This window comes from Monodon monoceros, unplaced genomic scaffold, assembly GCF_005190385.1.
Source record: "Monodon monoceros isolate NGI ecotype Baffin Bay Population unplaced genomic scaffold, NGI_Narwhal_1 Super_Scaffold_5, whole genome shotgun sequence".
NCBI classification, from domain to species: Eukaryota; Metazoa; Chordata; class Mammalia; order Artiodactyla; family Monodontidae; genus Monodon; species Monodon monoceros.
Window position 1 is genome coordinate 64570938 of NW_021703782.1, and position 12034 is coordinate 64582971.

The 12034-nt window shown below is 36.9% G+C and overlaps 1 protein-coding gene across 2 annotated transcripts in view; it reads left to right on the forward strand.

Annotated features, from left to right (window-relative positions):
• The window catches only part of MAMDC2 (MAM domain containing 2), a 165852-nt gene extending 160066 nt beyond the window's left edge, over window positions 1–5786 (forward strand). For both annotated transcript variants that reach the window (XR_003790805.1, XM_029202966.1), the window contains exons 13-14: window positions 4541–4625; window positions 4764–5786. Coding sequence is in view for 1 of the 2 variants with exons in the window: in XM_029202966.1 (XP_029058799.1) it covers window positions 4541–4625; window positions 4764–4828 (150 nt within the window). In the remaining variant the exon portion in view is untranslated. The remainder of the gene's footprint in view (window positions 1–4540; window positions 4626–4763) is intronic.
• Window positions 5787–12034: the final 6248 nt, after the last annotated feature.

A 12034-nucleotide genomic window follows, 5' to 3' on the forward strand; every position in this document is an offset into this window, starting at 1 on the left:
TTTTCAATTCCAATGGGTGAGATTGAGCAGCCAGTTAGTCTAGAAATCAGCAGCAGCCTCCTGAAAGCCACTGACTTCACCTGCCTGCCGTGAGCCAAGGCTCCAGAAAGCTCTGGGGAGATATCATCAGACCCCTGACTCTTCCTCAAATTGCTCTATAGAATTCCAGGTGTGACCTTCAGCTAAAAGCCCTACTTCCTCCTCATCCTTGCTTCTGGACCAGCACCCCTCAACTTCAACCACTGGCCGCTTGGTTTAAGCAAATCTTAAAGGAAGATTTAAGGGAGAAGTATCCAAAAGAAAGACATTATTTTACACCAGCCCTTAACCAAAATTAATTTTCTGCAGATCTAAATGGGAATGAATTGCAGAAGCTCAGGTGACCAGGTTACAGTGCCATCTAGGGTGCTGGATTGCTAAGAACAAATGACAGAGGGAAGATGTGCCATTATTTACTGTTGGCCCATTATCTCGGCATGGATAAAATTATCTAAAACTTTAGCAAAGAAAAAAAGCCCCAGGAATAATTTTGATAGTGATTTAATATCTGCTTACAGAAGGAAAATGGATCACTCAGGAACTTATTGATATCATTGATCATCATTCAGAGATGATGAATTAATTTTTTAGGCTATCAGGGCACTCATACTCCTACCCTATTCAAATGTCCTCAAAGTGTGGTCCTGAGACCAGCAGCAACACCTGAAATGCATATGCACCTAATATGAAATTCACCTGAAATACACATTCTCAGGCCCCACCTCAGAACTACTGAACCAGAAACTCTGGGGATTAGGGCCCTGAAATCTATGTTTTAACAAGCCTCCTGGTGATTCTGATGCACTCTAAAGATGAAGAATCTCTGTTATTGGGAGAAAGGAATCTGAGTCTCTCAGGTGGAGCCTGAGCACAGATGTTTTTAAAAAGCCCCAAATGATGCTGATGCAGAAGAGCTCTAGAATTTGAGTTCTATGGAACAGGTGACTTCCCAGCATCTAACCTGGGGGCCAGGTACAGGTCCTTGCATATACTAGACTTGCTAGGTGGCTTGTTGTTTGAAAATATTTTTGAGCACAAAGTAGTGAGGCACCTGGGGTGGCATCTTGGGGTGTTCAAGTTCAAAGGTGAGGAATGACCTGAGAGACTTTCAGCTCTCAATTTGGAAAGAAGGTTCCAGACCATTCCCTTTGGCTCAGAATGGAACAGATGTGAACCTGCCATAAAGAATTTTCTTCTTGATTTTGTGATTCCCTCAGGACTGTCTGGAGACCACGATGAACTAGGTTCTCCAAAACATCCTAGTGTCTAATAAAACACAGAGACACTCATGTGCAAATGGCCATCTTCTATGTGCCAGGTACTTACAGTGCTGAGAGCTGTGCATGAGTTCTTCCAAATGATATTATAGCTCCTCTTTAAAGATGGGGAAAACTAAATCTCCAGCTGGTCAGTGGCAGAGTGAGAACTCAATCCCAGATCTGACTGGTTCCAAAGTTTGTATCTCTAAGCCACTGTTCTACATTCCCTCCCACCATAGAAGTCCCAAAATACACTCATTGCCCTGGGTGCCACAAGCACTGAGTGATCTTGGAGAAATGTTATCCTCTCTGAGACTGTTTATACATTTTCAAAATGGGGTAATAATGCCTGCCGTGCTGATATCACCAGAGTTAGAGTGAGGGTCCAATGAGATTATGCTTGTGAAAGGGTTTATAAACTTTAAAGTACCAAACCATAAAAAGATACTATTATTGTTTCTAAAAATATATTCTCTCCCAAATATCTCTGGTCTTTATAACCATGGCAGACTTGGTAATCTCAATAGCTACATCAGGCATCCAGACTGAGATCCTATAGTATGAGGCCAAAATATCTCCTTTTAATAAATATTTATTGACCATTTACTATTTTTAAGTGCCGGGGATACTGCAATGCACATAGCATAGAGTTCCTACTCTTTTTTAGTTTACATTTTAGTGGTAGAGAGGTAGAAAATGTGAAACAAAAATATACAATGTAACATCAGGTGTTAATAAGTGCTATGAAAAAGAATAAGTCAAGCTGATCAGGTAATGAGGTCAAAGAAGTATCAGGGAATACTCATGTAAGGCCTTGGGTGACATGGTAGAGTTTGAAATTTATTCCAAAAGCAATGAGAAACCATCAGATGGCTTTAAGGTAATACAGTCTGATTTATATTTTAAAACGATCACTCCAGGTACTACATGGACAGTAGGCTGCAGTGGAGTAGACTCTGGGGGCTCCTGCAAGAGGAGTAGGAGTGGTGGGTTGGGCTGTGCAGCAGAAGTGAGATGTCATCAGAAGCCCACAGCACTTCCTTCCGTGTGGAATGTGGGGTTTGAGAGAAAGAGTCAAGATGACCTCAAAGTTTTTGACCTGAGCAACTGCTAGAGTGGAGTCACTCTTTGTTGAGATGAGGAAGACCTTAGGTGGAGCAGATCTGGAGGAGTGAGGGTGGTATGTGCAGGAGGGAAATTAACAGTTGGTTTGATCTGGTTTGGTTTTTGATGTGCAAAGCTTTTGATGTCTATCAGACATCCAAGTGGGTGTGTCAAGTAAAAATAGGCTATGAGACTGGAGATCAGGAAAATGCACAGAACTAGAGAAGTAAATGTGTACATCACTAGTGGTGGTGGGCAGGTGTAGGTGATTTTTAGAATGCTGTAGTACTGCCGTCATTTGAGATTTATCCTATAGGGGAAATACCTGGGTGGCCTCTGGATGATATTCCAGTCATCAGACTTTTTTCTTTGTAGAAAAAAATGCATTAGGTGGCAAAATTTTAATCATGTCCTTTCCTAAGGGATTTATTAAAGTGCTAAGCAGAACCTGACTCACCATTGATCAAAAAAACAAAATGATTTTATTTCCTTTGGATTCCTTGCTTACCTTTCCTCTTCTGCTCTCAGGTGTTTTCCTCCCTGATTTCTTATATTTTGATACCATTGAAAGAGAGTGTTAGACAAATTCTCAGCTCAATGAAATATTTATATCATTCATATTGTTCATTATACTGCCTAACATTTAGTAGGAATTATTATGTGCTGGGTACTGAGCTAAGACCAGGTCTTCAAATTTTCTTATTCATGGTACCCTTAATCTCAGTAATTTTTTTCCTGGTGCCCCTAGACCAAAAGATAGCTAATGTTCCATTTATCAAGTAGTGGAGTCCCAACAATAAGTATTTATGTGCTAATGACTTAGTAACCTTTTGAAAAAAATAATATACTTAAACTGAAAGAAAAAAATAATATTTCTATCTAATTCTAAAATAACCACAATTATTTAATAGAATTTCTACAGATACAAATAGGGAAATAATACAAAGGGGCAATCATGATGCTATAAAATGGTGATCACTCAAATATGAAGGAAATTCAAAGGAGAGGATTGTATGAAATCAAGTGTTTGGCCCAACTGAAGACAATTCAGGGTATAATTCCATCAGGTGATTTTCCTATTATACTTCCATTGCAGAGGTGGAGGTCAAAAAACAGATTTTACTGTTGTCCAGAAAACCAAAACACTTATTAACTACACTCATATATCTTCCTATCAAGATGTGTTAGGACATTTTTTCCTCTTTTTGCCATTTATTTGGATTCTTGTTTAGGGTCATATCTTTAGAATTTCTATTAATGTTATTTTGCAACATTTCCGTCGTTAAAGCTTCTTTGAGTCATTAATTTCAAGATAGTTTCATATGCTTATTAATTATCCACTTTATAGTCTCTGATTTAGTTTAAATCATAAGCTAGTCCAATGGGGAGTGATTTGCTCAAAAAATGAGTAGAGCAAATGTGTCTTCTGGATGATTTTCATTACCTACAAGCCTCCCTGGAGTATTCGGTGGTTTATTAACCATTATCAGAGCAGCCTTAGAGCTGGTAATATGATCTATTTTCCTTAGAACCTGAATATTTGATCAGTTATTTTCTTCTAGGATCTAAAGTCATGAAACTGGTTTCCTCTTTTTCTTGGGCTGTGTCTTGGATGTTATGGTATTTAACATGATAAGTGACCCATTGTCTTTTTGGTAAATTTAATTGTTATATGTTGCTGTTCATTCTTGGGTCTCATCCATCATTTTAATTCTCCCACCTAGTACTAGTATGAAGGTAGCTTTAGGGAGAGCCTAAGGAAGCTTAGGCTTCTGGGCCCCTCACTCTCATAGGCCCTGTGAGTACCAAGAGTAGAATGTTCCAGGTGGGGATGGAAACCAGGTCACCACCAGGAGGCATTTCTAGGTGGGTATTTCTAGGAAATTGCCTAAAAACGTCTCAGAAGAAAGGAACTTGAATCTCCAAGGCTCCAGTAATTTTTGTGAATTTCTTTAAATTTCAAATAAATATTCCCTTTTGTACCTAAATTTGAATTGGTGATTTTGTATTCTTTTCCTGAAAGGGGGCCCCTGAGAACAATCTAGGCTTCCAGACCCATACAGCCTGGATTTGCCCTTGACCAGCATTGTTTCATCAGGATGACTCTATTTCTAAATTCAAACTTCATTATTTTTCAGATAATTTTTGAAGCCATTCGGGGAGTGTCAATAAGAAGTGATATTGCCATTGATGATGTTAAATTTCAAGCAGGATCCTGTGCGGGTAACAATATTTTTACAATTATATAAGTTTGACTGAAAAGGGATTTTGCAATAGTCTCAAACCATAAGAATGCAAATTAAGTATTTTCTGCAGTAAAAATAGAGAAAACTATTATTGTCTATTTGTCTTTCCTGACAGAAATGGAAGATATAACTCAGCACTCATCAGGATATTCTGAGGACTTAAATGAAATTGAGTATTAAGGAATGATCTGAATCGGATTAACTAAACAAAGCCATACCTCTCTTCAATCAAAATGAAAAAAAAAAAGACAAATGAATACTGGACAGTCTTAACCATTTCATAAGTTATAAAATGACTTCAGAGCACTCTTTTTCATTACTTTTGCAAAAAATACTGACTCAGGGCTTTTTTTTTTTTTTTTTTTTTTTTTGCATATGACAACTGTTACTAGAAGTACAGGCTGCTGGTTTTGCCTAGATCATTCATCTTAATTTTGGTACCAGTTAAAAATACAAATGTACTATATTGTAGTCATTTTAAAGTATGCAAATAAAGGGCACAATCAAAATGAGATGTGCTCACTTAAATCTGCATTCAGTGAATGTACTGGGAGGAGAATAGGTCTTGTGGGTTTTCTTTTGAAGTTCAAGTATCATAAATATTTTTGAAGTAATAATGTGAGGTGTCAGTAATGTCTGCAGAATGAATGCAGCTTTTCACAGTAACAAGTTAATCTAAGAAAATAAAGTCTTATTTTCTATGTTTTATTCATAGAAATGGAGTATTAATTTTTAAATATTTTTACCATATGTGATAACAAAGGATCTTTCATGAATGTCCCAAGGTATAAGTCAGTATTAATGCTGTATTACAAGGCAATGCTACCTTCTTTTTTCCCCCTTTAAACCACTTTTGAAAGTCACTCTGAACACTTGGATAGAAATTGCACTCTTTTTTTGTAAAGCAAGCTTAAAAATGTTTATGTACACATACCCCCAGATTTTTATAATGGGTTAAACAATTTTACTGATGTTTTAAATAAATGTTTTGGTAATATTTTGAGTAATATGAATTCAAGCAGATATACTAGACTACTGCCTTTTATTTACATGTTTAGAAAATTGTATATACATATTTGTATACCCAAACAGCTGTTATGAAATTACGATTACCTAATAAAAAATAATTTGAAAATCTCTTCACTAGCAATTAACTTTTTTCAACATTATTTTTCTTTATCAGAATTACCTTCACTGTATAACTGCCAATTCTAATTTGAATCTCTCCTCTGCCACACTTAAATGCTTCTTAAGCCTTTTTATGTGTGACATAAGCATTGCAAACATGGATGCAATAATTAATTTTTAAGGAGTGTTTTATTTCACATAATCTCAATTTTCTCCCAAATTTTATCTTATTAGAATGTAAACTCTGTGAAGACAACAACTCTTTCTTGTTTTATTTACTACTGTAGTTTCAGTACACAGAAGAATGTCTTGGTATATAGTAGGTACTCAACAAATAAATACTTGAATGAATGAATTTAACCCACCAAACATCCCCAAAAGTGGTTATATTATTATCCCTTTTTATAGAAAAGGAAGCCAAGGTGCAGAAAAGTGAAAAAATTACTTAAGATTTTACCACTGTTAAGTGGAGAAATTTAACAGTCAGGTCTCTCTGACCCTAAAGCCCAAACCTCTTAATTGCTTTGTGTGGCCAAAAATCCACTGTGCTCATGGATTTGGGAGGTTTTCCCACTCAAGAATGTCAAAACCCATAAATTAATCTGTAAAAAGCATTATAGCTCCTCACATTACTTAGAAAACAAAAAATACTCCACTATACAAAATAAACATCCTGAAGTTCATGGAGAAAATAAAATAAACTTTTATAGTAAAGCAAAATTTTGTAACTCAAATCCTTTCTATTTATGATGATTAATTACCTATGGGGGGACATCCCTAAACAGTTGAAACACTGGGGAAGGAAGATTTCAAGATGTTGACTAATTCATCAGCATATTAGACATTATAATTTCTTCAAAGCATTATTCCTGTCCAGAGCTTAGTTATATTTGCTGAATAAAGAACTGAAGATTGTGTCAGGACCTAACACAGTATGTAGTGCACAATAAGGGATTTATAATATGTGGTGAAGGAATGAAGTCATTCACCAGACTCCTTGCTTACAGATTACATAAATCCATGGTAATGATCATTGCTAACATTTATTGAATACCTATTATTTTCAGACATCGTTCAAAGACCTTTACATGTATTTGCTCATTTAATCCTACAACAATCCATGAGGTAGAGCTAGTGATATTTCCATTTTGTAAGTAGGAAAACTAAATCTGTCCAAGTTCAGCAGCTAGTGTAGGGCTTGGCTTTGTACCTTGATCTGCTTCACTGTTCTTGAAAAAAAGAAACAACAAGCCCAAAACAGAGTCACTCATGCTAAGCCCCACATCAGCAAACCAAGACTTAGTAGGTAACCTAACTGCAGTTATAACCTCCCCTAGGACTGTAGTCTTAACAGGTCAGTCTGGAATTTTCTGGTCAGCACCAATGAGGTAATCAGCCACATAAGCCCTTCCCATCCCTCACGGGAAGATGAAGTAATCCACTCTATCCTTTTGCCTTTCCCCTCCTGTCTATAAAAGGCTTCCACTTTATACAACTCCTTGGAGCTCTTCTCTACTTGCTAGATGGGCTGCTGCCCAATTCATGAATTGTTCAGCAAAGCCAATTGGATCTTTACAATCGGCTCGTTTGAATTTTTACTCAACACTGCCAAACCTGTGCTGTAATCCTCACAAGACTGTCTCCTGAACCTCCTAACTCTCCTACCAACTCCATCCCCAATACCAAAGGTTCCAAGTTTCCCTCACTCAAGAGGATTTATTGGCTACCAAAATTGCTCTGAAGGTTGCCAAACCAGAGATACTACTTGGAGCACTAGCTTTGGGAAGTGGAGTGGGGAGCAGGGGTTGGGGGCTAATTATTGACTTAGGGCAAAAAGGAAGGAGGTAACTATTACCATTTGTTGCTGAGAAACAACCTGAAGTTCATAGAAGAGAAGAGAGGAAGTGGAAGGTGAGCAGATGAACTTACCCTCCCTTACTCATGCCCCTTTTGCAGGATTTGCTGATTGGATACTTCTCTTCCTTTTCCAGGTTGCCTTGGCCTTCATTTTAACTGTACTTCACCTGGATGAAAATATGGAAGAACAGTAAGCACAGTATTATTTTCTCAGGTTTAGAAATGCCCCAGGGGAAGGCATACTAGCTAATAAATACTGCTTAACCATTTAAACCCAGGCTTAGCATTTATTCCAATTCTCACCTAAACACATAAGTCCTTCAGATGGAAACTACTTTTTCACACAAATTGCCTTCTCTCCTATAATTTGCTGTCTGGGTTGGAGATTATGTATAGAAGGGAGCAAAGGAGAGGCTACTGGGAAAATAGTGACTCTGATGCAAGTTCTGGCTTAATGTGGAAGAAGAAAATGTTTAGCAAAGATTTGTTGAGAAATTTATGCTCCGGGCATTATACTAAGCATGGAGATTACATGTTAGTGAGGAAAATAGAGATGTAGCGCTAAGTTCGATGAGACCAGATGCCCAGGGAGGGCTTAGGAGGGGCATCTGCCAAGGGAGGGCAGGACAAGCCTCCAACTGCAGTCTGGGCAGAGCGGTGAGAACCAGCTCTAACACAGTGTTCCGGGTGCCCGATGTCTTCTGTCACTCTCTGGGGGCTAAGGCATGGGTTCTTTGACTTTTTCTCATGCAAGGGACTTGTTTTCCTGTGTGATTTAACCAGAACGGGGGCCGGTGGAGGTGGGGGGAGGGTTTTCGTACCGGTCATTCTAATATTGTGGCATTTTCAACGTGGATTACTATAAAGAGGGGAAACATAGTGATTAAGTGCACGGTTTCCAGATTCAGGCTGTCTCAGTTTAAATCCTGGCTTTGCCACTTATAGGCTTTGTGACTGAAGGCAAGTCACACCATCTCTGACTCCTATTACTAATCTGAAAAATGGGGCAAATACTTGTCTCTACTTCTTAAGGGTGCTGTAAAGATTAAATGAAAATAATACATACAAGCCCTTAGTGTCTGACACACAAAAGACTTTCTAGTTTATATTATAAGGGTTGAATGAAATTTTTGGATAAATCACAGTTATTTTTATGTATCCTTTCTCTACAAAGGAATTGTGAGTTTATAGTGCCATCTTAAGGATAAAGCAACCATATGATTTTGTCATTTTATCATCTTTTTTTAAAATTATTACTCGCAATACAAGGCTCATTTTAACCAGCACCTGGGCAATGCCCACTTTGCCCTTCCCATTCCAGCCATTGTTAATGGTTCTTCTTTGCTGCTTACCTGTATTCATACCCCTTGCAAGATTTATCATGCTAAACCTAAATTCCTGCTTTTACGTCCATCTCCTCAAGAATGGCTGCATATTCAATTATGTACCTACTCTGCCTAGCATACTCAACAAATATTGCTGAACTAAATAAACAAATTCTCAATAAAGGCATTTAGTTTAGTACAAATATGTGTGTGGATTCCAAAAATCATGAAGGATATAAAGATTCTCTTTGGTCCATCAAAATTTCATGGTCTGGAAATCCACACACTAAAAATTTAACTTAAAAATATGTCATTGGCCACCTGGGGCACCTGGTAAAAACAAATATAAAGCTTCTTTGGAAGGCCATGCATTCAACCCAGGCTGTACAAGTTTCCCATGTATAAAACTGCATGGAAGGACTCACAATCCAAAAGCACAAAACGTTTAGTGAAACAGTCCACTAGAAGCACAAGTCAGCTGCCAACAAACAGCATAATTAGATACCCAAGACTTCATGGCCCCCATCCAGCTGTGTCATCACTCTAACATCTCTGACCCTCTTGTCTCCCTCTTATAAGGACCTTTGTGATTATATTGGGCCTACCTGGATGGTCCATGATGATCACCCCATTTCAAGATCTTTAATTTAATCACATCTGAAAATTCCCTTTTGCCATGGAAGGTAATATATTCACACATTCCAGAGATTAAGATGTGGGCATTTTGGGGGAGCCATTATTCTGCCTACCACAATTTTCTTTTGCTATTAGGTCAGCTCTCTTTAAAAGGCCAGTTCTGGTTTTTCCTTTTCAACTCCTCTATCTGCTTTATTTTCTTATCTGGCAGGCTAAGACATCCAATTTAGTGCTAAATAGAAGCAGTGATAGTATCATCCTTGACTTGTTCCAGAACCTGAGAACATTTCTAAACATTTCATCATTAAATATGAGTTTGCTGAAGGTTTCTGGTGTTGCCTTTTATTGGTTAAATGAAGTTTTCTTCTACTCATAGTTTCCTAGAAATTTTAACCATGAATGTGTGTTGAAAATATTTTTTTTTCCTGCTTCAATCTTTCTCCTGAAATCTTTCAATATGAAGAATCATATTAATTGATTTGATTTGCTAATATTTAATCACCCTTGAATTCCTGTAATAAATCCAATTAAGTAATGACATTTACTTTTTTGAACATTGCTACATATGTGCAAATATGTTCATGAGAAAGAATGACAGAAAATTTTCTTTAATTTCCTTAGAAATTAGGGGATTTAGACAAGGTTAGACTCATAAGATGAGCTGAATGAAAAATCTTCCTTTTTTTTCTATTCTCTGAAAGAGTGGGTAGGATTAGAGCAGTGGCTCTCAACTGAGGACAATTTTATCCCTTACAGGACATTTGCCAATGTCTGGAGACATTTTTGGTTATCAAAACTGGGGAGATGTTACTGGCATCTAGTGGGTAGAGGCCAAGGATACTGCTGACCATCCTGCAATGCACAGGACAGCTGCCTCCTCTCCCGCCAGCAAAGAATTTTACCCAGAATGTCAATGGTCAGTGGTGCTGAGGCTGTGGTTTATTTTCTCATTCTGAAGAAATAATCACTCTCCTCATTTTGTATGTGTAATTTGGTATTTTTTCAGAGAGGGCTTCAAAATTTATATAAGCTTCAGGCCCCATAGAACCTGGACCTGGTGGGAGAAAGAGAGGGCACCATATAGAGGAGGTGTGTGTGTGTGTGTGTGTGTGTGTGACAGAGGGAGAGAGAGATCATTGAGTCAAAGCCAATGCTAGAGAGAGGGGGAAAAAGAGAGAAATTTTGTTTAGACATAATTTTCAAATAATCACAGTGACTAAGAAATTGGCCACAAGCAACAATTCCAAGAAACTGAAGGAAAATAATTAGTGTGGTATATGGTCTAGCAATTCTAATTTTTGGTATCTATCCTAGAGAAATGCTAGTACACATACATAAAGACATGTCTGAGGATGTTCCCTGAAGCAATGTTTGTAAAACTGAAAAACTGGAAGCAATCTACATTTCAAATCAGTAGAGTAATGGATGAAGTGTGATATATTCATACAAAAACTCTACAGCAGTTAAAAGGGAGCCAGATTTATATCTGTCAACATGGATACATCACAGGAATATATTTTTTAAATAAAAAAGCCGTTGCATAACTATTCTTACCATATTTTTATGTTAATACATTTAAATATGTATGCATGTACTACATTGTGTGTTTATATAATACATTTTCATAATGCATTCACACTCAAAATATTATTACATATTTTCTGTAGATAAAATGCATGTAAATATTGAAATGGCCTTAAAATGCATTAAATTACACACTGAGCAAGTGTATAAGAGTAGTTAACTCTGACGGATAAGGAGTACAGCAACATGATTGAAGAAAAAAATGTCAAGTGTATACTAATTTTATCTGTATTGTTCTAATTTTTAAGAGAAGAATGTGTTCAAATGTTTCATATGTAATTTTTTTAAATAGATTAAAAAAAGATAATGAAATCATGCCAAATTGTTCAGGGTTAATTTCTTTTTTTCCTTCCAGTTTTATTGAGATATAATTGCCATACAGCACTGTATAAGTTTAAGGTGTATAGCACAATGATCTGACTTACATACATCATGAAATGATGACCACAGAAAGTGTAGTGAACACCCATCATCTCATATAAATACAAAATATAAAAGAAAGAAAAAAATTTTTTTTCCTTGTGATGAGAACTCGACTCACTCTTAAAAACTTTCATATATAACACACAGCAGTGTTAATTATATGTATTATGTTGTATATTACATCCCTACTACTTATTTATCTTATAACCAGAAGTTTGTATCTTTTGATCACCTTCATCCAATTCCCCCTCTCCCCACTCCCTGCCTCTGGTAACCACAAATTTGAATTTTTTTCTCTATGAGTTTATCGTTTTTGAAATATAATTGAACTTAAAACTAACAAGTTATGGGAGAGTTCAGCACCCCAGCTTGTGGACATATTGGGATGAAATGTCACTCTCGGTTCCTGATACCAAAGGACTCACTTATTTTA